The following is a 26017-nucleotide window of genomic DNA, read 5'->3' on the forward strand; positions in this document are numbered from 1 at the left end:
GCGGAAATCGCTCAGCCATTTGCTGGTTGATAAAATTCTAATAGCTCGTCTATTGCCAGTTTATGTGAAAAAACAAGCAATGTATTGTCTGAAGAATCCATTGTACCATCTAAACCACTGTAAAAATATATTTTCAACAATCAAAATTATTGTATATTCAGCTGTTTGATGCTGATGTGCCAAAACCAAAAGTAAAAGATGCAAAAAATTAACTTATGAACAGTAAGCATAGAAGAAACGCACATAGAACAGATCTACCGCGTCTTAGACTTGCTTTCAATGAGAATGACAGATCTATAACTCGTATTTCTATGTGATTTTGGTCAGGTCGCCCAAAAAGTAACATATTGCAGCTTTAAAAACAATAAAGGTATTCAATTTGAGGCATTTTCTGAAATCTGAAGTATCAAATCTTTATGCACTAGTCAGCTACTCCACTTGATTCATGTTATCTCTCTTGTCACAAGGGATTACTGTACTGTGTTAAAGGTAGTCAGTGTTCTGTTAACTCTCTTGTCACAAGAGATTACTGTACTGTGTTAAGGGTAGTCAGTGTTCTGTTAACTCTCTGTAACTAGAGATTACTGTACTCTATGCTAATTACTGATAATGCCCGAGAAGCTGGTGTTTGGAAGATATATTGGCACGGGTGTTGTTAGGCCCAAACACTGGCTTCAAGGGCATTATCACTTTTATACAACGGGTTACCAAATTTTCAAATAATAATTGACACATTTTTATTTAAAAAAGTTATTTTGATTAATTTATTCATACTATTTCATCATTCCACAAGATATAGTCCCGACACAAATCTAGGGTTGCTACCCAAGCCGGCTGGTCGTTCATTCTATTGGTTCGGTTGCCAGAGACGCAACCCAGTTGTTCAGTCTTTTTGTTCTGTATCTATGGACACGACCCAGTCATTCACTCTTTTTGTTCTGTATCTATGGACACGACCCAGTCGTTCGTTCTAAATGGTCCATTGCCATAATGGCTGGCAACGTTCTTATCTCTTGCTTGCTAGCTAGTCGAATACGACTAACTTACAGTCACGTCAAAAAGTGCAGTCAGAATAACAGCAAAGTAGCTGCATTTGCATTTGTTTCAGCTGTTTTCTAGTGACGTATATTTGGATACATCAATAACAATGAGCTAATGAGGCGCGATTTCGCCTGGCATAGAAAATGTGCTCACTCGTCAGGACACTGTTGTTCAGAGGAGCTAGCCAACAACACAGCTAATACAATCACTTCAAACTGAAGCTGGAAAGACTGCAAACTAGCTGCACTTTGTTTCGTTTTATCTTTTTTCAATTGACATTTCTTTGTATAAATCCATAAAAATTATGCCAGCTGGTTCATGATTTCGACTGGCTGAGAATCGCTGCCTGCCTGTCTGTCTCGTCCCGACTCCCGACTCGTTCATTACTATGGGACAGCTGGAGATTGAATTTAAATATTGAAACAATGTTGCAAATGTCGGAGAGCCAGACAGCAAGGTTTATACAAACCTCCGCTGTTAAATGTTAGTCTTAAAAAATGTGAGATAATGTCTAGATGCTTTTTATAGTGGAGATCAAGTTTATAAATTGCCTGGCTGGGCTGATGAGACAGTGGATTGCGCAGTCAGATGGAACATAGTAAATATATATTTTAACATCATAGACATAGCAGGTGGTAATTTGTGGAATAGACACCAGCTGGAATGCGGTTTTAACCAATCAGCATTCAGGATTATACCCACCCGTTGTATAAAGGAAGTCAGTGTTCTGTTATCTCTCTGTCACAAGAGATTACTGTGTTAAAGGTAACCAGTGTTCACAGATGCAGTGAAATATATTGGAACCCTTGCATGATTCACTATTTCTTCTAAAATATGTTGAAATTGAAAACACATTTGGTGTATACACATGTATTTGTTTGATTTACAACTGCACAGGACCAAGAAAAAACATTGACAACTGAAATGTAGATTTTTTTTTTTTACTCAAAAAATATTCAAAAGTCGAATTAATTTCGCAATGATTCTCGTTTACTGTGTAAGTTATCTCATCTGTGAAGGAGAGACCGGTCATCATTAAGAAAATACAAAGTTAATCACATTCAAGGCTCTGAGTGCAAGACTGAAGCATTCATATTCCACTATGGTATGAACAGTGTCTTCTCATGTTCCACTATGGTATGAACAGTGTCTTCTCATGTTCCACTATGATATGAACAGTGTCTTCTCATGTTCCACTATGGTATGAACAGTGTCTTCTCATGTTCCACTATGATATGAACAGTGTCTTCTCATGTTCCACTATGGTATGAACAGTGTCTTCTCATAGCAAGACATCTTTCACAATAGTAGACTTAAACACACCAGGCTCTGCAGGCAGATCCTTATGGAGATTTCTCAGAATGAATATCAGAAGATGTTTTGAGCAGCTGTTCAGGAACATTGACTTGGAGAAGAAACTGCTGTGAGTGAATGGAATTGAAGATGTCAGTTGCCACAAATGAAATTCAAAACAAGAGAAAAATCATTGGATGTGCCAACGTCAATAAACTCTTTGACAGGCAGGTAGTAGACAGTGTTATCTATGAGTAGGGCGCATCTTTCTGTGTTTTGTAATCATGGTTTACAGGGAAAAAATACCAGAATAACTACTGCATTATGAGGACATTTGTCTTATGAAGATGTTGTGTGTGTGCGTGGGCGCATGTGTGTGCGTGTGTGTGTGCGTACTGTACCATTTCCATGTTCTCCTCTGTAATGAAGCGTAGTTTGTTCTCCATGCGTCTGAATGCGTGGGCCAGCTCCTCATTCTTCCTGCTCAGCCTCTTGTTCTTGTCCAGCAGGGGCATAAACTGGCTCTCTGCCTCTCTTAGGCGCTTCAGCTAGACGGACAGACACACACAGACACGTAGACACACACACAGACATGTAGACACACACACACACACACACACACACACACACACACACACACACACACACACACACACACACACACACACACACACACACACACACACACACACACACACACACGTCATCAGTATCGTTCTTGTCCAGCAAGGGCCCTCTGCCTCTCGCGGGCGCTGCTGCTAGACACAGACACACACACAGTCAGGTCCACAACTGTTGGCACCCTTGATAAAGATGAGCAGTAAATTGGGGGGGGGGTCTTAGACCAGTCCTCCATACTGAATCTTTACAGATCCTGGATATCCTTCATCTGCTCTTATGAACTGCCCTTTTCCAATTCAAACGACAGGTTTTCAATGGGGTTCAAGTCCGGAGACTGAGGTGGCCATTGTAAAATGTTGATTTTTGTGGTCTATTAACATTTTCTTTGTGGATTTTGATGTGTGTTTGGGGTTATTGTCTTGCTGGAAGATCCACTTGAGGCAAAGTGTCAGCCTCCTGAGACACGCAACCTGGTATTTGGTCAAATGTCCTGGTACTTGGTAAAGTTCATGATGCTGTTGACCTTAACAAGGCCCCCAGGACCAGTGGAAGCAAAATAGCCGCATAACATCAATGATCCACCCCCATATTTTACCATAACATCAATGATCCACTACCATATTTTACCATAACATCAATGATCCACCACCATATTTTACCATAACATCAATGATCCACCACCATATTTTACCATAACATCAATGATCCACCACCATATTTTACCATAACATCAATGATCCACTATCATATTTTACCATAATATCAATGATCCACCACCATATTTTACCATAACATCAATGATCCACGACCATATTTTACCTTAACATCAATAATCCACTATCATATTTTACCATAATATCAATGATCCACCACCATATTTTACCATAACATCAATGATCCACGACCATATTTTACCATAACATCAATAATCCACTACCATATTTTACCATAATATCAATGATCCACCACCATATTTTACCATAACATCAATGATCCACTACCATATTTTACCATAATATCAATGATCCACCACCATATTTTACCATAACATCAATGATCCACTACCATATTTTACCATTACATCAATGATCCACCACAAAGCCGGTTGTTGTTCCAGAACCAAACTGATCCAATACCAAAGCCGGCTGTTGTTCCAGAACCAAACTGATCCAATACCAAAGCCGGCTGTTGTGCCAGAAGCAGAAACAGTAGTTTAATCACATAGGAGAGTCAGTATTTAATTCTGGCAATACATCAGACTTACGTGTTAACAGTGTAGCAGGCTACTGCAGAATATCTCATCACCAGAGGAGATATCGTCACCTATCAGATAGCTATCACATAACTCCTAGGATGACTGAAATGTCTTCACTGTCTTGACAACATTTAGCTATGACATGAATCCTAGCTACAGCAAATTGAGGATCGTGATAAAAAGTGAATATTGATATTTTTTTCAGGAAGCTGTGTGTGTATGTGTTGTGTGCAGTATTCCATTTGGTCATTTTTTAGGACTATTTCTTCTGCAAAAGATAAGGCTTTTCAGTCAGGATATCTTACAACAATACCATGATCATATCCTCAGCCATTTCTATCAATGGGTGACACTCCAATACACTCAGTTGTAGCAGCAGGATACTTGTGATTAGAAGACGTCAGAACGGCTCACCAGTTCATTTCTTTCCTCTGACAAGAGGGCGTTGCGGTCCTCCAGTTTGCGGATGACGGCACTCAGCTCAGCGATCTTCAGTTGGAAGCGTCGAGCGTCCTTCTCATCCAACTGCTGTTCCTGAAACACAAACCAGCTGCAGATTACTGGGAATAACCTCAAACACCGTCCCCAGACCCCTATAGGCTGTATTATTACAGTTTATTATTACAGTATATTATTACAGTATATTATTAAAGTATATTATTACAGTATATTAGGCCTCATCCACTGACCCCTATAGGCTGTATTATTACAGTATATTATTACAGTATATTATTACAGTATATTATTAAAGTATATTATTACAGTATATTAGGCCTCATCCACTGACCCCTATAGGCTGTATTATTACAGTATATTATTACAGTATATTATTACAGTATATTATTACAGTATATTAGGCCTCATCCCCAGAACCCTATAGGCCATATTATTACAGTATATTATTACAGTATATTATTACAGTATATTAGGCCTCACCCACTGACCCCCACTTATCTAATGCCCTATGGACCTTCACTGTAAACACTCCATGCGGAAACGTCAGTTAATGTGTTAAAATACACCTGGACACTTCTGTGTTGCTGTTGACATGGATTTTCTAAATAACATTGTAATGAAGTGTGCAGTGGGTACATTCATTCTTACACAGAACAAATAATAAACAGAAAAATAAAAAACATCCATCCATTTTCTGCAGTGAAAATAAAAGCACTATTGAATAGGCTACGGTCGCTTCCTCTAGTGTTTATTACAGTGCAGCCTTGCTTGCTACTCATCAGGGTTGGGGTCCTTTTGAATTGAAAGCAGTCAATTCAGGAAATGATTTGAATTTAACATTTAAAATAAATATCTTGTCCTTTTCAGTTTATTGAGAAGTCATTGAAAATAGATGCATTTTTTTATTCAATTATTGAATTGGAACGTCAATATACTTCCTGAATTGACTGACTTGAATTGGAATTGACCCCAAAGCTGGTCCCTGCTACTCCTGACTCATGACCCCCAGACTCAGCAGCTGTGAGAAGAGACTACCTACATTGAGAGGTATGCTGATAATAATAATAAGTCAGTAGCCTGTTGAAATAACAGGTGTCTGCTCTGTAAGCATGAGTAGGTTAATGTGAGGGAGTGTGAATATCGGTGACAGTGTGAAGGCGTTCAGGTGATGTGCTTATAGATTGAGGAAGTCACAGGCCACAGACTGGTGCACAGCAGGCAGGCTTGGATTGGTGCTGAAAGAACAGCTAGGACATAAAACATTTAGTTCTTCAACAGGGAATGGTGACGTGTGTAAATTTGATTACAAAGAATTTGATGTAATATATTAATACAATTTAAATGTATTAAAATTGAAATGTGCAGTCTTTTGTATCCACTGTGTTGAGCAATCAGAGATTCATATATATATATTTATGAGCTGAACATGTGAAAATATTTAAAAAAGAGCTGAAGACGAAAGAACGAGATCGTAACAAAACCATCTATAAACATCTCAAGAATTCCTTATTCAGTGGTGCAGAAGACATCTTTCAACAATAGAGAACATCATATCTGCAGATAGATAGTAGAGGAAGGTTAGAGGGACTGGTGCTGGGTGGAGGAATAGACACTAAAGGAAGGAGAGAGGGACTGGTGCTGGGTGCAGTAATAGACAGTAAAGGAAGGAGAGAGGGACTGGTGCTGGGTGCAGTAATAGACAGTAAAGGAAGGAGAGAGGGACTGGTGCTGGGTGGAGGAATAGACAGTAAAGGAAGGAGAGAGGGACTGGTGCTGGGTGGAGGAATAGACAGTAAAGGAAGGAGGAATAGACAGGAAAGGAAGTACTTGGAGGAATTGGCAGTAAAGGAAGGTGAGAAAACTGGTGCTGGGTGGAGGAATAGACATTAAAGGAAGGAGGAATAGACAGGAAAGGAAGGAGAGAGGGACTGGTGCTGGGTGGAGGAATAGACAGTAAAGGAAGGAGGAATAGACAGGAAAGGAAGGAGGAATAGACAGGAAAGGAAGGTGAGAGGGACTGGTGCTGGGTGGAGGAATAGACAGTAAAGGAAGGAGGAATAGACAGGAAAGGAAGGTGAGAGGGACTGGTACTGGGTGGAGGAATAGGCAGTAAAGGAAGGAGGAATAGACAGGAAAGGAAGGAGAGAGGGACTGGTACTGGGTGGAGGAATAGACAGTAAAGGAAGGAGGAATAGACAGGAAAGGAAGGTTAGAGGACTGGTGCTGGGTGCAGTAATAGACAGTAAAGGAAGGTAAGAGGACTGGTGCTGGGTGCAGTAATAGACAGTAAAGGAAGGTAAGAGGACTGGTGCTGGGTGCAGTAATAGGCAGTAAAGGAAGGTAAGAGGACTGGTGCTGGTTGCAGTAATAGAGAAAATCTAGGCTCAGCCAGGGCAGATCTCTAGACTCCATTTAAGCATCTAGAAACAGATAAAGAAGGAGAAGCACAAAGAAAGCAAAATAAACACATTAGCTAGACTGAAAGTTGCAGAGGCAACAAAAGGCCTTGCGTTTTTGGAGGTAAGGCTATTGCTAGCCTGCATTAAGCACTAGTGAGAGGCGAGATGGAGGGAGAGAGATTGCTTACGAGGCTCTCTGAGGTGTCTCCTGCACCACTGGGGTAAGGAGCGTCTCGTTTGGGGCTGTGGAGGTGTCCTCCTGCCCCAGCCTCCCTGCTTCTGATCTGGGCTAGCTGCTCATCCACAGCCTCCTTCTGCAGCTGGAGCCTCTGAGTGTGTCCAGCCTGAACCCCCAGCTCCTTCCCCAGCACACAGCATGCTCTGTCTTTTACCTTAATCTCATCCATCTACAGAGCAGAGCAGAACAGAGGAGAGGAGAACAGAGGAGAACAGAGGAGAGGAGAACAGAGGAGAGCAGAACAGAGGAGAACAGATGAGAACAGTGGAGAGGAGAACAGAGGAGAGGAGAACAGAGGAGGGGAGAACTGAGGAGAACAGAGGAGCGGAGAACAGAGGATAACAGAACAGAGGAGACCAGATGAGAACACAGGAGAACACAGGAGCGCAGAACAGAGGAGCGGAGAACAGAACAGAGGAGACGAAAGGAGAACAGAACAGAGGAGAACAGAACAGAGGAGAACAGAATAGAGGAGAACAGAACAGAGGAGAGGAGAACAGAACACAGGAGAACAGAACACAGGAGAACAGAACAGAACAGAGGAGAACAGAACAGAACAGAGGAGAACAGAACAGAGGAGAACACAGGAGTGGAGAACAGAACAGAGGAGAACAGAACAGAGGAGAACAGAACAGAACAGAGTAGAACAAAACACAGGAGAACAGAACAGAGGAGAACAGAACAGAACAGAGGAGAACAGAGGAGAGGAGAACAGAACAGAGGAGAACAGAACAGAGTAGAACAGAACACAGGAGAACAGAACAGAGGAGAACAGAACAGAGTAGAACAGAACACAGGAGAACAGAACACAGGAGAACAGAACAGAGGAGAACAGAACAGAGGAGAACAGAACAGAGTAGAACAGAACACAGGAGAACAGAACAGAGGAGAACAGAACAGAGGAGAACAGAGGAGAACAGAACAGAGTAGAACAGAACACAGGAGAACAGAACAGAGGAGAACAGAACAGAGGAGAACAGAACAAAACAGAGGAGAACAGAACAGAGGAGAACAGAACAGAGGAGAACAGAACAGAGGAGAACAGAACACAGGATAACAGAACAGAGTAGAACAGAACATAGGAGAACAGAACACAGGAGAACAGAACAGAGGAGAACAGAACAGAGGAGAACAGAACAAAACAGAGGAGAACAGAACAGAGGAGAACAGAACAGAGGAGAACAGAACAGAGGAGAACAGAACACAGGATAACAGAACAGAGTAGAACAGAACAGAGGATAACAGAACAGAGGAGAACAGAACAGAGGAGAACAGAACAGAGGAGAACAGAACACAGGAGAACAGAACAGAGGAGAACAGAACAGAGGAGAACAGAACAGAGGAGAACAGAGGAGAACAGAACAGAGTAGAACAGAACACAGGAGAACAGAACAGAGGAGAACAGAACAGAGGAGAACAGAACAGAGGAGAACAGAGGAGAACAGAACAGAGTAGAACAGAACACAGGAGAACAGAACAGAGGAGAACAGAACACAGGAGAACAGAACAGAGTAGAACAGAACAGAGGAGAACAGAACAGAGGAGAACAGAACAGAGGAGAACAGAGGAGAACAGAACAGAGAAGAACAGAACACAGGAGAACAGAACACAGGAGAACAGAACAGAGTAGAACAGAACACAGGAGAACAGAACACAGGAGAACAGAACACAGGAGAACAGAACACAGGAGAAAAGAACACAGGAGAACAGAACACAGGAGAACAGAACAGAACAGAGGAGAACACAGGAGAACAGAACACAGGAGAACAGAACAGAACAGAGGAGAACAGAACACAGGAGAACAGAACAGAGGAGAACAGAACAGAGGAGAACAGAACACAGGATAACAGAACAGAGGAGAACAGAACACAGGAGAACAGAACAGAGGAGAACAGAACACAGGAGAACAGAACACGGGATAACAGAACACAGGAGAACAGAACACAGGAGAACAGAACAGAGTAGAACAGAACACAGGAGAACAGAACAGAACACAGGAGAACAGAACACAGGAGAACAGAACAGACCAGAGGAGAACAGAACAGAGGAGAACAGAACAGAGTAGAACAGAACACAGGAGAACAGAACAAAACAGAGGAGAACAGAACAGAGGAGAACAGAACACAGGAGAACAGAACACAGGAGAACAGAACAGAGGAGAACAGAACAGAGGAGAAGAGAACAGAGGAGAAGAGAACAGAGGAGAACAGAACAGAGTAGAACAGAACACAGGAGAACAGAACAAAACAGAGGAGAACAGAACAGAGGAGAACAGAACACAGGAGAACAGAACACAGGAGAACAGAACACAGGAGAACACAACAGAGGAGAAGAGAACACAGGAGAACAGAACAAAACAGAGGAGAACAGAACAGAGGAGAACAGAACACAGGAGAACAGAACACAGGAGAACAGAACACAGGAGAACAGAACAGAGGAGAACAGAACAGAGGAGAACAGAACAGAGGAGAACAGAACACAGGAGAACAGAACACAGGAGAACAGAACACAGGAGAACAGAACAGAGGAGAACAGAACACAGGAGAACAGAACAGAGGAGAACAGAACAGAACAGAGGAGAACAGAACAGAACACAGGATAACAGAACAGAGGAGAACAGAACACAGGAGAACAGAACACAGGAGAACAGAACAGAGGAGAACAGAACAGATGAGCTCAGTCAAGCATGAGTGTGCATGCATATGATCACACAAAAAGTCACACACACAGAGAGAGCCACATCATGCACACATACAGTAGGCTACTGTTCTGTTCAGCCGTCATCATGAAAAAAGGTTGGCAAGACCAGCCACAAGCCCTGCCCTGTTTGATTGGCCAATCAGAGAACAGGAGCTTCCTTGGTGCATCCTGTAGCTACTAAACATTAGAAACACAATAAGATCCCCCACAGATCTACTGTTTCTTTCCTATAATCAATGCTTCATTCATTTTACAGATCACACTTGTGTTGCCTGGCAGCAACCACAGTCTAGGGTCACATTCAACAAGATCACAAATAAATCTCAGTGAAATGACATGAATAGTCCTGGTAATGTCCTGGGAAAAGCACACATCACCCAGCTCTTCCGGATATCTGCAACAACAGTCCCAACCCAGCTAGCATTTAGCTACATAACAAATGAACCGGTTAGGAAGCCAATAGAGAAACTCACTAAATAAAAGGAAATTATAAGAAATATAAACTAGGGGAAACCTGTACATGAGACTGTTGTTCTGTTATAAACTAGGGGAAACCTGTACATGAGACTGTTGTTCTGTTATAAACTAGGGGAAACCTGTACATGAGACTGTTGTTCTGTTATAAACTAGGGGAAACCTGTACATGAGACTGTTGTTCTGTTATAAACTAGGGGAAACCTGTACATGAGACTGTTGTTCTGTTATAAACTAGGGGAAACCTGTACATGAGACTGTTGTTCTGTTATAAACTAGGAGAAACCTGTACATGAGACTGTTGTTCTGTTATAAACTAGGAGAAACCTGTACATGAGACTGTTGTTCTGTTATAAACTAGGAGAAACCTGTACATGAGACTGTTGTTCTGTTATAAACTAGGGGAAACCTGTACATGAGACTGTTGTTCTGTTATAAACTAGGGGAAACCTGTACATGAGACTGTTGTTCTGTTATAAACTAGGGGAAACCTGTACATGAGACTGTTGTTCTGTTATAAACTAGGAGAAACCTGTACATGAGACTGTTGTTCTGTTATAAACTAGGGGGAAACCTGTACATGAGACTGTTGTTCTGTTATAAACTAGGGGAAACCTGTACATGAGACTGTTGTTCTGTTATAAACTAGGGGAAACCTGTACATGAGACTGTTGTTCTGTTATAAACTAGGGGAAACCTGTACATGAGACTGTTGTTCTGTTATAAACTAGGAGAAACCTGTACATGAGACTGTTGTTCTGTTATAAACTAGGGGAAACCTGTACATGAGACTGTTGTTCTGTTATAAACTAGGGGAAACCTGTACATGAGACTGTTGTTCTGTTATAAACTAGGAGAAACCTGTACATGAGACTGTTGTTCTGTTATAAACTAGGAGAAACCTGTACATGAGACTGTTGTTCTGTTATAAACTGGGAGAAACCTGTACATGAGACTGTTGTTCTGTTATAAACTAGGGGAAACCTGTACATGAGACTGTTGTTCTGTTATAAACTAGGAGAAACCTGTACATGAGACTGTTGTTCTGTTATAAACTAGGGGAAACCTGTACATGAGACTGTTGTTCTGTTATAAACTAGGGGAAACCTGTACATGAGACTGTTGTTCTGTTATAAACTAGGAGAAACCTGTACATGAGACTGTTGTTCTGTTATAAACTAGGGGAAACCTGTACATGAGACTGTTGTTCTGTTATAAACTAGGGGAAACCTGTACATGAGACTGTTGTTCTGATATAAACTAGGAGAAACCTGTACATGAGACTGTTGTTCTGTTATGTGTCTGAATTACATTCATTACACAGTATCTCAGTTCTAATCTCCAGTGTTCTGTCTGTAGATGTCACTGACAGTAACCTAAACCAGACATTTCAACCGTCCTCAATTACCGGTCTTCTACTAAAATAACATTACAGTTGTCATCAATGTGACAGAGCCACGATATCAGACAGACAGACAGTAGAACACTAGACTGTGACAGAGCCACTATATCAGACAGACAGACAGTCGAACACTAGACTGTGACAGAGCCACGATATCAGACAGACAGACAGTAGAACACTAGACTGTGACAGAGCCACTATATCAGACAGACAGACAGTAGAACACTAGACTGTGACAGAGCCACGATATCAGACAGACAGACAGTAGAACACTAGACTGTGACAGAGCCACTATATCAGACAGACAGACAGTAGAACACTAGACTGTGACAGAGCCACGATATCAGACAGACAGACAGTAGAACACTAGACTGTGACAGAGCCACGATATCAGACAGACAGACAGTAGAACACTAGACTGTGACAGAGCCACGATATCAGACAGACAGACAGTAGAACACTAGACTGTGACAGAGCCACTATATCAGACAGACAGACAGTAGAACACTAGACTGTGACAGAGCCACGATATCAGACAGACAGACAGTCGAACACTAGACTGTGACAGAGCCACTATATCAGACAGACAGACAGTAGAACACTAGACTGTGACAGAGCCACTATATCAGACAGACAGACAGTAGAACACTAGACTGTGACAGAGCCACGATATCAGACAGACAGACAGTAGAACACTAGACTGTGACAGAGCCACTATATCAGACAGACAGACAGTAGAACACTAGACTGTGACAGAGCCACTATATCAGACAGACAATAGAACACTAGACTGTGACAGAGCCACTATATCAGACAGACAGACAGTAGAACTCTAGACTGTGACAGAGCCACTATATCAGACAGACAGACAGTAGAACACTAGACTGTGACAGAGCCACTATATGAGACAGACAGACAGTAGAACACTAGACTGTGACAGAGCCACTATATCAGACAGACAGACAGTAGAACACTAGACTGTGACAGAGCCACTATATCAGACAGACAGTAGAACACTAGACTGTGACAGAGTCACTATATCAGACAGACAGACAGTAGAACACTAGACTGTGACAGAGCCACTATATCAGACAGACAGACAGTAGAACACTAGACTGTGACAGAGCCACTATATCAGACAGACAGACAGTAGAACACTAGACTGTGACAGAGCCACTATATCAGACAGACAGACAGTAGAACACTAGACTGTGACAGAGCCACTATATCAGACAGACAGTACAACACTAGACTGTGACAGAGCCACTATATCAGACAGACAGACAGTAGAACACTAGACTGTGACAGAGCCACTATATCAGACAGACAGACAGTAGAACACTAGACTGTGACAGAGCCACTATATCAGACAGACAGACAGTAGAACACTAGACTGTGACAGAGCCACTATATCAGACAGACAGACAGTAGAACACTAGACTGTGACAGAGCCACTATATCAGACAGACAGACAGTAGAACACTAGACTGTGACAGAGCCACTATATCAGACAGACAGCAGTAGAACACTAGACTGTGACAGAGCCACTATATCAGACAGACAGACAGTAGAACACTAGACTGTGACAGAGCCACTATATCAGACAGACAGACAGTAGAACACTAGACTGTGACAGAGCCACTATATCAGACAGACAGTAGAACACTAGACTGTGACAGAGCCACTATATCAGACAGACAGACAGTAGAACACTAGACTGTGACAGAGCCACTATATCAGACAGACAGACAGTAGAACACTAGACTGTGACAGAGCCACTATATCAGACAGACAGACAGTAGAACACTAGACTGTGACAGAGCCACTATATCAGACAGACAGTAGAACACTAGACTGTGACAGAGCCACTATATCAGACAGACAGACAGTAGAACACTAGACTGTGACAGAGCCACTATATCAGACAGACAGACAGTAGAACACTAGACTGTGACAGAGCCACTATATCAGACAGACAGACAGTAGAACACTAGACTGTGACAGAGCCACTATATCAGACAGACAGACAGTAGAACACTAGACTGTGACAGAGCCACTATATCAGACAGACAGTAGAACACTAGACTGTGACAGAGCCACTATATCAGACAGACAGACAGTAGAACACTAGACTGTGACAGAGCCACTATATGAGACAGACAGACAGTAGAACACTAGACTGTGACAGAGCCACTATATCAGACAGACAGTAGAACACTAGACTGTGACAGAGCCACTATATCAGACAGACAGTAGAACACTAGACTGTGACAGAGCCACTATATCAGACAGACAGACAGTAGAACACTAGACTGTGACAGAGCCACTATATCAGACAGACAGTAGAACACTAGACTGTGACAGATCCCCTATATCAGACAGACAGTAGAACACTAGACTGTGACAGAGCCACTATATCAGACAGACAGTAGAACACTAGACTGTGACAGAGCCACTATATCAGACAGACAGTAGAACACTGGAATGTGACAGATCCACTATATCAGACAGACAGACAGTAGAACACTAGACTGTGACAGAGCCACTATATCAGACAGACAGTAGAACACTAGACTGTGACAGAGCCACTATATCAGACAGACAGACAGTAGAACACTAGACTGTGACAGAGCCACTATATCAGACAGACAGTAGAACACTAGACTGTGACAGAGCCACTATATCAGACAGACAGACAGCAGAACACTAGACTGTGACAGAGCCACTATATCAGACAGACAGACAGACAGTAGAACACTAGACTGTGACAGAGCCACTATATCAGACAGACAGACAGTAGAACACTAGACTGTGACAGAGCCACTATATCAGACAGACAGACAGTAGAACACTAGACTGTGACAGAGCCACTATATCAGACAGACAGACAGTAGAACACTAGACTGTGACAGAGACACTATATCAGACAGACAGACAGTAGAACACTAGACTGTGACAGAGCCACTATATCAGACAGACAGACAGTAGAACACTAGACTGTGACAGAGCCACTATATCAGACAGACAGACAGTAGAACACTAGACTGTGACAGAGCCACTATATCAGACAGACAGGTAGAACACTAGACTGTGACAGAGCCACTATATCAGACAGACAGGTAGAACACTAGACTGTGACAGAGCCACTATATCAGACAGACAGACAGTAGAACACTAGACTGTGACAGAGCCACTATATCAGACAGACAGTAGAACACTAGACTGTGACAGAGCCACTATATCAGACAGACAGACAGTAGAACACTAGACTGTGACAGAGCCACTATATCAGACAGACAGCAGTAGAACACTAGACTGTGACAGAGCCACTATATCAGACAGACAGTAGAACACTAGACTGTGACAGAGCCACTATATCAGACAGACAGACAGTAGAACACTAGACTGTGACAGAGCCACTATATCAGACAGACAGACAGTAGAACACTAGACTGTGACAGAGCCACTATATCAGACAGACAGACGTAGAACACTAGACTGTGACAGAGCCACTATATCAGACAGACAGACAGTAGAACACTAGACTGTGACAGAGCCACTATATCAGACAGACAGACAGTAGAACACTAGACTGTGACAGAGCCACTATATCAGACAGACAGACAGTAGAACACTAGACTGTGACAGAGCCACTATATCAGACAGACAGATAGAACACTAGACTGTGACAGAGCCACTATATCAGACAGACAGCAGTAGAACACTAGACTGTGACAGAGCCACTATATCAGACAGACAGACGTAGAACACTAGACTGTGACAGAGCCACTATATCAGACAGACAGCAGTAGAACACTAGACTGTGACAGAGCCACTATATCAGACAGACAGTAGAACACTAGACTGTGACAGAGCCACTATATCAGACAGACAGACAGTAGAACACTAGACTGTGACAGAGCCACTATATCAGACAGACAGTAGAACACTAGACTGTGACAGAGCCACTATATCAGACAGACAGACAGTAGAACACTAGACTGTGACAGAGCCACTATATCAGACAGACAGCTAGAACACTAGACTGTGACAGAGCCACTATATCAGACAGACAGACAGTAGAACACTAGACTGTGACAGAGCCACTATATCAGACAGACAGACAGTAGAACACTAGACTGTGACAGAGCCACTATATCAGACAGACAGACGTAGAACACTAGACTGTGACAGAGCCACTATATCAGACAGACAGACAGTAGAACACTAGACTGTGACAGAGCCACTATATCAGACAGACAGAGTAGAACACTAGACTGTGACAGAGCCACTATATCAGACAGACAGACAGTAGAACACTAGACTGTGACAGAGCCACTATATCAGACAGACAGTAGAACACTAGACTGTGACAGAGCCACTATATCAGACAGACAGTAGAACACTGGACTGTGACAGATCCACTATATCAGACAGACAGACAGTAGAACACTAGACTGTGACAGAGCCACTATATCAGACAGACAGATAGAACACTAGACTGTGACAGAGCCACTATATCAGACAGACAGACAGTAGAACACTAGACTGTGACAGAGCCACTATATCAGACAGACAGTAGAACACTAGACTGTGACAGAGCCACTATATCAGACAGACAGACAGCAGAACACTAGACTGTGACAGAGCCACTATATCAGACAGACAGACAGCAGTAGAACACTAGACTGTGACAGAGCCACTATATCAGACAGACAGACAGTAGAACACTAGACTGTGACAGAGCCACTATATCAGACAGACAGACAGTAGAACACTAGACTGTGACAGAGCCACTATATCAGACAGACAGACAGTAGAACACTAGACTGTGACAGAGCCACTATATCAGACAGACAGACAGTAGAACACTAGACTGTGACAGAGCCACTATATCAGACAGACAGACAGTAGAACACTAGACTGTGACAGAGCCACTATATCAGACAGACAGACAGTAGAACACTAGACTGTGACAGAGCCACTATATCAGACAGACAGACAGTAGAACACTAGACTGTGACAGAGCCACTATATCAGACAGACAGTAGAACACTAGACTGTGACAGAGCCACTATATCAGACAGACAGACAGTAGAACACTAGACTGTGACAGAGCCACTATATCAGACAGACAGACAGTAGAACACTAGACTGTGACAGAGCCACTATATCAGACAGACAGACAGTAGAACACTAGACTGTGACAGAGCCACTATATCAGACAGACAGACGGTAGAACACTAGACTGTGACAGAGCCACTATATCAGACAGACAGACAGTAGAACACTAGACTGTGACAGAGCCACTATATCAGACAGACAGACAGTAGAACACTAGACTGTGACAGAGCCACTATATCAGACAGACAGACAGTAGAACACTAGACTGTGACAGAGCCACTATATCAGACAGACAGACAGTAGAACACTAGACTGTGACAGAGCCACTATATCAGACAGACAGAAGTAGAACACTAGACTGTGACAGAGCCACTATATCAGACAGACAGACAGTAGAACACTAGACTGTGACAGAGCCACTATATCAGACAGACAGACAGTAGAACACTAGACTGTGACAGAGCCACTATATCAGACAGACAGTAGAACACTAGACTGTGACAGAGCCACTATATCAGACAGACAGACAGTAGAACACTAGACTGTGACAGAGCCACTATATCAGACAGACAGCTAGAACACTAGACTGTGACAGAGCCACTATATCAGACAGACAGACAGTAGAACACTAGACTGTGACAGAGCCACTATATCAGACAGACAGACAGTAGAACACTAGACTGTGACAGAGCCACTATATCAGACAGACAGACAGTAGAACACTAGACTGTGACAGAGCCACTATATCAGACAGACAGACAGTAGAACACTAGACTGTGACAGAGCCACTATATCAGACAGACAGACAGTAGAACACTAGACTGTGACAGAGCCACTATATCAGACAGACAGACAGTAGAACACTAGACTGTGACAGAGCCACTATATCAGACAGACAGACAGTAGAACACTAGACTGTGACAGAGCCACTATATCAGACAGACAGTAGAACACTAGACTGTGACAGAGCCACTATATCAGACAGACAGAATAGAACACTAGACTGTGACAGAGCCACTATATCAGACAGACAGACATAGAACACTAGACTGTGACAGAGCCACTATATCAGACAGACAGTAGAACACTAGACTGTGACAGATCCACTATATCAGACAGACAGACAGTAGAACACTAGACTGTGACAGAGCCACTATATCAGACAGACAGTAGAACACTAGACTGTGACAGAGCCACTATATCAGACAGACAGAGTAGAACACTGGACTGTGACAGAGCCACTATATCAGACAGACAGACAGTAGAACACTAGACTGTGACAGAGCCACTATATCAGACAGACAGACAGTAGAACACTAGACTGTGACAGAGCCACTATATCAGACAGACAGACAGTAGAACACTAGACTGTGACAGAGCCATCAGACAGACAGTAGAACACTAGACTGTGACAGAGCCACTATATCAGACAGACAGACAGCAGAACACTAGACTGTGACAGAGCCACTATATCAGACAGACAGACAGAGACAGTAGAACACTAGACTGTGACAGAGCCACTATATCAGACAGACAGACAGTAGAACACTAGACTGTGACAGAGCCACTATATCAGACAGACAGACAGTAGAACACTAGACTGTGACAGAGCCACTATATCAGACAGACAGACAGTAGAACACTAGACTGTGACAGAGCCACTATATCAGACAGACAGACAGTAGAACACTAGACTGTGACAGAGCCACTATATCAGACAGACAGTAGAACACTAGACTGTGACAGAGCCACTATATCAGACAGACAGTAGAACACTAGAATGTGACAGATCCACTATATCAGACAGACAGACAGTAGAACACTAGACTGTGACAGAGCCACTATATCAGACAGACAGTAGAACACTAGACTGTGACAGAGCCACTATATCAGACAGACAGACAGTAGAACACTAGACTGTGACAGAGCCACTATATCAGACAGACAGTAGAACACTAGACTGTGACAGAGCCACTATATCAGACAGACAGACAGCAGAACACTAGACTGTGACAGAGCCACTATATCAGACAGACAGACAGACAGACAGTAGAACACTAGACTGTGACAGAGCCACTATATCAGACAGACAGACAGTAGAACACTAGACTGTGACAGAGCCACTATATCAGACAGACAGACAGTAGAACACTAGACTGTGACAGAGCCACTATATCAGACAGACAGACAGTAGAACACTAGACTGTGACAGAGCCACTATATCAGACAGACAGACAGTAGAACACTAGACTGTGACAGAGCCACTATATCAGACAGACAGACAGTAGAACACTAGACTGTGACAGAGCCACTATATCAGACAGACAGACAGTAGAACACTAGACTGTGACAGAGCCACTATATCAGACAGACAGTAGAACACTAGACTGTGACAGAGCCACTATATCAGACAGACAGTAGAACACTAGACTGTGACAGAGCCACTATATCAGACAGACAGACAGTAGAACACTAGACTGTGACAGAGCCACTATATCAGACAGACAGTAGAACACTAGACTGTGACAGAGCCACTATATCAGACAGACAGACAGTAGAACACTAGACTGTGACAGAGCCACTATATCAGACAGACAGTAGAACACTAGACTGTGACAGAGCCACTATATCAGACAGACAGACAGTACAACACTAGACTGTGACAGAGCCACTATATCAGACAGACATACAGTAGAACACTAGACTGTGACAGAGCCACTATATCAGACAGACAGTAGAACACAAGACTGTGACAGAGCCACTATATCAGACAGACAGACAGTGGAACAACACTAGACTGACCAGGCCATGGTGGGTTAGATCAGTCAGAAAGCTACACTGGGGTATCTGTGACAACAGGTATAATTCATACAAACACTTGCTGTCCCCAAATGACACCGTATTCTCCCTATGTAGTACATTCGTTTTGGTCAGGGAATAAGTTGTCATGGCATTTTGGAGCCAGCCAGTGGAATCACCAATGAAATATAGTGAGAATGGCCCAGAGGTATTATTCAAGTGTTTTAACTATTCTTCTCATTCACCCAGTCACCCAGCCACCCAGTCACCCAGTTACCCAGCCACCCAGCCACCCAGCCACCCAGTCACCCAGTTACCCAGCCACCCAGTCACCCAGCCACCCAGTCACCCAGTCACCCAACCACCCAGTCACCCAGTTACCCAGCCACCCAGTTACCCAGTCACCCAGCCACCCAGTCACCCAGTTACCCAGCCACCCAGTTACCCAGCCACCCAGTTACCCAGTCACCCAGTCACCCAGTTACCCAGCCACCCAGCCACCCAGTTACCCAGCCACCCAGCCACCCAGCCACCCAGTCACCCAACCACCCAGTCACCCAGTTACCCAGCCACCCAGTTACCCAGTCACCCAGTCACCCAGCCACCCAGTCACCCAGTTACCCAGCCACCCAGTTACCCAGCCACCCAGTCACCCAGCCACCCAGTCACCCAGCCACCCAGTCACCCAGCCACCCAGTCACCCAGTTACCCAGCCACCCAGTTACCCAGCCACCCAGTCACCCAGTTACCCAGCCACCCAGTTACCCAGCCACCCAGTTACCCAGTTACCCAGTTACCCAGCCACCCAGTTACCCAGCCACCCAGTCACCCAGCCACCCAGCCACCCAGCCACCCAGTCACCCAGTTACCCAGTCACCCAGCCACCCAGTCACCTAGGTACCCAGCCACCCAGCCACCCAGTCACCCAGTCACCCAGCCACCCAGTCACCCAGCCGCCCAGTCACCCAGTCACCCAGTCACCCAGTCACCCAGCCGCCCAGTTACCCAGTCACCCAGTCACCCAGCCGCCCAGTCACCCAGTCACCCAGCCACCCAGTCACCCAGTTACCCAGCCACCCAGCCACCCAGTCACCCAACCACCCAGTCACCCAGTTACCCAGCCACCCAGTTACCCAGTCACCCAGCCACCCAGTCACCCAGTTACCCAGCCACCCAGTTACCCAGCCACCCAGTTACCCAGTCACCCAGTCACCCAGTTACCCAGCCACCCAGTCACCCAACCACCCAGTCACCCAGTTACCCAAGCCACCCAGTTACCCAGTCACCCAGTCACCCAGCCACCCAGTCACCCAGTTACCCAGCCACCCAGTTACCCAGCCACCCAGTCACCCAGCCACCCAGTCACCCAGCCACCCAGTCACCCAGCCACCCAGTCACCCAGTTACCCAGCCACCCAGTTACCCAGCCACCCAGTCACCCAGTTACCCAGCCACCCAGTTACCCAGCCACCCAGTCACCCAGCCACCCAGTCACCCAGCCACCCAGTCACCCAGTTACCCAGCCACCCAGTTACCCAGCCACCCAGTCACCCAGTTACCCAGCCACCCAGTTAGCCAGCCACCCAATCACCCAGTTACCCAGCCACCCAGTTACCCAGTTACCCAGTTACCCAGCCACCCAGTTACCCAGCCACCCAGTCACCCAGCCACCCAGCCACCCAGCCACCCAGTCACCCAGTTACCCAGTCACCCAGCCACCCAGTCACCTAGGTACCCAGCCACCCAGCCACCCAGTCACCCAGTCACCCAGCCACCCAGTCACCCAGCTGCCCAGTCACCCAGCCACCCAGTCACCCAGTCACCCAGCCGCCCAGTTACCCAGTCACCCAGTCACCCAGCCGCCCAGTCACCCAAGCAAAACAGTCACCAAGCAACCCAGCCAGACCATAATAAACAGTTCTGTGGGCTGTAGGTGTGAAAACCCCATGAATCATCGTCACAGCGCTGATGATGCCAGTGATGTGCCCGGGTGATGGCGTTTCCATGGTGATCAGCAGGCAGGCCTAAATGAGGGAGCTAACGTTACCCACTAAATGAAGGAGACAGGTGCTGTGGCATGGATCAATGACTCTGAGTCCATAACGGCATTCTATTCCATATACTCTGCTTTACTCTTGACCAGGGACCATGTGGCTCTGGTAAAAAGTAGTGCACTGTACAACCCACTGGCCACTGTCCACTGTCTCAGCCTGGGTTAGCTGTAAAACCCACTGTCCACTGTCTCAGCCTGGGTTAGCTGTAAAACCCACTGTCAACTGTCTCAGCCTGGGTTAGTGTTATAACCCACTGTCTCAGCCTGGGTTAGTGTTATAACCCACTGTCTACTGTCTCAGCCTGGGTTAGTGTTATAACCCACTGTCTACTGTCTCAGCCTGGGTTAGTGTTATAACCCACTGTCTACTGTCTCAGCCTGGGTTAGTGTTCTAACCCACTGTCTCAGCCTGGGTTAGTGTTATAACCCACTGTCTACTGTCTCAGCCTGGGTTAGTGTTATAACCCACTGTTATAACCCACTGTTCTAACCCACTGTCTCAGCCTGGGTTAGTGTTATAACCCACTGGCCACTGTCTCAGCCTGGGTTAGTGTTCTAACCCACTGTCTCAGCCTGGGTTAGTGTTCTAACCCACTGTCTCAGCCTGGGTTAGTGTTATAACCCACTGGCCACTGTCTCAGCCTGGGTTAGTGTTCTAACCCACTGTCTCAGCCTGGGTTAGTGTTCTAACCCACTGTCTCAGCCTGGGTTAGTGTTATAACCCACTGTCTACTGTCTCAGCCTGGGTTAGTGTTCTAACCCACTGTCTCAGCCTGGGTTAGTGTTATAACCCACTGTCTACTGTCTCAGCCTGGGTTAGTGTTATAACCCACTGCCCACTGTCTCAGCCTGGGTTAGTGTTATAACCCACTGTCTACTGTCTCAGTCTGGGTTAGTGTTATAACCCACTGTCTACTGTCTCAGCCTGGGTTAGTGTTATAACCCACTGTCTCAGCCTGGGTTAGTGTTATAACCCACTGTACACTGTCTCAGCCTGGGTTAGTGTTATAACCCACTGTCCACTGTCTCAGCCTAGGTTAGTGTTATAACCCACTGTCTACTGTCTCAGCCTGGGTTAGTGTTATAACCCACTGTCTACTGTCTCAGCCTGGGTTAGTGTTATAACCCACTGCCCACTGTCTCAGCCTGGGTTAGTGTTATAACCCACTGTCTACTGTCTCAGCCTGGGTTAGTGTTATAACCCACTGTCCACTGTCTCAGGCTGGGTTAGTGTTATAACCCACTGTCCACTGTCTACTGTCTCAGCCTGGGTTAGTGTTATAACCCACTGTCCACTGTCTCAGCCTGGGTTAGTGTTATAACCCACTGTCCACTGTCTCAGCCTGGGTTAGTGTTATAACCCACTGTCTCAGCCTGGGTTAGTGTTATAACCCACTGTCTACTGTCTCAGCCTGGGTTAGTTTTAAAACCCACTGTCCACTGTCTCAGCCTGGGTTAGTGTTATAACCCACTGTCCACTGTCTCAGCCTGGGTTAGTGTTATAACCCACTGTCTACTGTCTCAGCCTGGGTTAGTGTTATAACCCACTGCCCACTGTCTCAGCCTGGGTTAGTGTTATAACCCACTGTCTACTGTCTCAGCCTGGGTTAGTGTTATAACCCACTGTCCACTGTCTCAGGCTGGGTTAGTGTTATAACCCACTGTCCACTGTCTACTGTCTCAGCCTGGGTTAGTGTTATAACCCACTGTCCACTGTCTCAGCCTGGGTTAGTGTTATAACCCACTGTCCACTGTCTCAGCCTGGGTTAGTGTTATAACCCACTGTCTCAGCCTGGGTTAGTGTTATAACCCACTGCCCACTGTCTCAGCCTGGGTTAGTGTTATAACCCACCTTACACTGTCTCAGCCTGGATTAGGGTTATAACCCACTGTCTACTGTCTCAGCCTGGGTTAGTGTTATAACCCACTGTCCACTGTCTCAGCCTGGGTTAGTGTTATAACCCACTGTCCACTGTCTCAGCCTGGGTTAATGTTATAACCCACTGTCTACTGTCTCAGCCTGGGTTAGTGTTATAACCCACTGTCCACTGTCTCAGCCTGGGTTAGTGTTATAACCCACTGTCCACTGTCTCAGTCTGGGTTAGTGTTATAACCCACTGTCTACTGTCTCATCCATGGGTTAGTGTTATAACCCACTGCCCACTGTCTCAGCCTGGGTTAGTGTTATAACCCACTGTCCACTGTCTCAGCCTGGGTTAGTGTTATAACCCACCTTACACTGTCTCAGCCTGGATTAGGGTTATAACCCACTGTCTACTGTCTCAGCCTGGGTTAGTGTTATAACCCACTGTCCACTGTCTCAGCCTGGGTTAGTGTTATAACCCACTGTCCACTGTCTACTGTCTCAGCCTGGGTTGGTGTTATAACCCCACTGTCCACTGTCTCAGCCTGGGTTAGTGTTATAACCCACTGCCCACTGTCTACTGTCTCAGCCTGGGTTAGTGTTATAACCCACTGTCCACTGTCTCAGCCTGGGTTAGTGTTATAACCCACTGTCCACTGTCTCAGCCTGGGTTAGTGTTATAACCCCACTGTCCACTGTCTCAGCCTGGGTTAGTGTTATAACCCACTGTCCACTGTCTACTGTCTCAGCCTGGGTTAGTGTTATAACCTACTGTCCACTGTATCAGCCTGGGTTAGTGTTATAACCCACTGTCTACTGTCTCAGCCTGGGTTAGTGTTATAACCCACTGCCCACTGTCTCAGCCTGGGTTAGTGTTATAACCCACTATCTCAGCCTGGGTTAGTGTTATAACCCACTACCCACTGTCCACTGTCTCAGCCTGGGTTAGTGTTATAACCCACTGTCCACTGTCTCAGCCTGGGTTAGTGTTATAACCCACTGTCTACTGTCTCAGCCTGGGTTAGTGTTATAACCCACTGTCTACTGTCTCAGCCTGGGTTAGTGTTATAACCCCACTGTCTACTGTCTCAGCCTGGGTTAGTGTTATAACCCACTGTCTCAGCCTGGGTTAGTGTTATAACCCACTGTCCACTGTCTCAGCCTGGGTTAGTGTTATAACCCACTGTCTCAGCCTGGGTTAGTGTTATAACCCACTGTCCACTGTCTCAGCCTGGGTTAGTGTTATAACCCACTGTCCACTGTCTCAGCCTGGGTTAATGTTATAACCCACTGTCTACTGTCTCAGCCTGGGTTAGTGTTATAACCCACTGTCCACTGTCTCAGCCTGGCTTAGTGTTATAACCCACTGTCCACTGTCTCAGTCTGGGTTAGTGTTATAACCCACTGTCTACTGTCTCAGCCTGGGTTAGTGTTATAACCCACTGCCCACTGTCTCAGCCTGGGTTAGTGTTATAACCCACTGTCCACTGTCTCAGCCTGGGTTAGTGTTATAACCCACTGTCCACTGTCTCAGCCTGGGTTAGTGTTATAACCCACTGTCCACTGTCTCAGCCTGGGTTAGCTGTAAAACCCACTGTCCACTGTCTCAGCCTGGGTTAGTGTTATAACCCACTGTCTCAGCCTGGGTTAGTGTTATAACCCACTGTCTACTGTCTCAGCCTGGGTTAGTGTTATAACCCACTGTCTACTGTCTCAGCCTGGGTTAGTGTTATAACCCACTGTCTACTGTCTCAGCCTGGGTTAGTGTTCTAACCCACTGTCTCAGCCTGGGTTAGTGTTATAACCCACTGTCTACTGTCTCAGCCTGGGTTAGTGTTATAACCCACTGTTATAACCCACTGTTCTAACCCACTGTCTCAGCCTGGGTTAGTGTTATAACCCACTGGCCACTGTCTCAGCCTGGGTTAGTGTTCTAACCCACTGTCTCAGCCTGGGTTAGTGTTCTAACCCACTGTCTCAGCCTGGGTTAGTGTTATAACCCACTGGCCACTGTCTCAGCCTGGGTTAGTGTTCTAACCCACTGTCTCAGCCTGGGTTAGTGTTCTAACCCACTGTCTCAGCCTGGGTTAGTGTTATAACCCACTGTCTACTGTCTCAGCCTGGGTTAGTGTTCTAACCCACTGTCTCAGCCTGGGTTAGTGTTATAACCCACTGTCTACTGTCTCAGCCTGGGTTAGTGTTATAACCCACTGCCCACTGTCTCAGCCTGGGTTAGTGTTATAACCCACTGTCTACTGTCTCAGTCTGGGTTAGTGTTATAACCCACTGTCTACTGTCT

At 45.2% G+C, this 26017-nt stretch overlaps 1 protein-coding gene across 3 annotated transcripts in view; it reads right to left on the reverse strand.

Annotated features, from left to right (window-relative positions):
- LOC106560892 (janus kinase and microtubule-interacting protein 3) overlaps nt 1-26017 on the reverse strand; it is an 88219-nt gene that overhangs the window by 17838 nt on the left and 44364 nt on the right. For 2 of the 3 annotated variants that reach the window (XM_045687564.1, XM_045687566.1), the window contains exons 5-6: nt 4625-4738; nt 2736-2882 (exon numbers count right to left, since the gene is read on the reverse strand). In XM_045687564.1, the coding sequence (XP_045543520.1) occupies nt 2736-2882; nt 4625-4738 (261 nt within the window). Of the gene's footprint in view, nt 1-2735; nt 2883-4624; nt 4745-7253; nt 7473-26017 lie in introns of all 3 variants that reach the window. The other variant, XM_045687563.1, reaches the window with a different exon arrangement.

Source organism: Salmo salar, chromosome ssa01, assembly GCF_905237065.1.
Source record: "Salmo salar chromosome ssa01, Ssal_v3.1, whole genome shotgun sequence".
Classification (NCBI taxonomy): domain Eukaryota; kingdom Metazoa; phylum Chordata; class Actinopteri; order Salmoniformes; family Salmonidae; genus Salmo; species Salmo salar.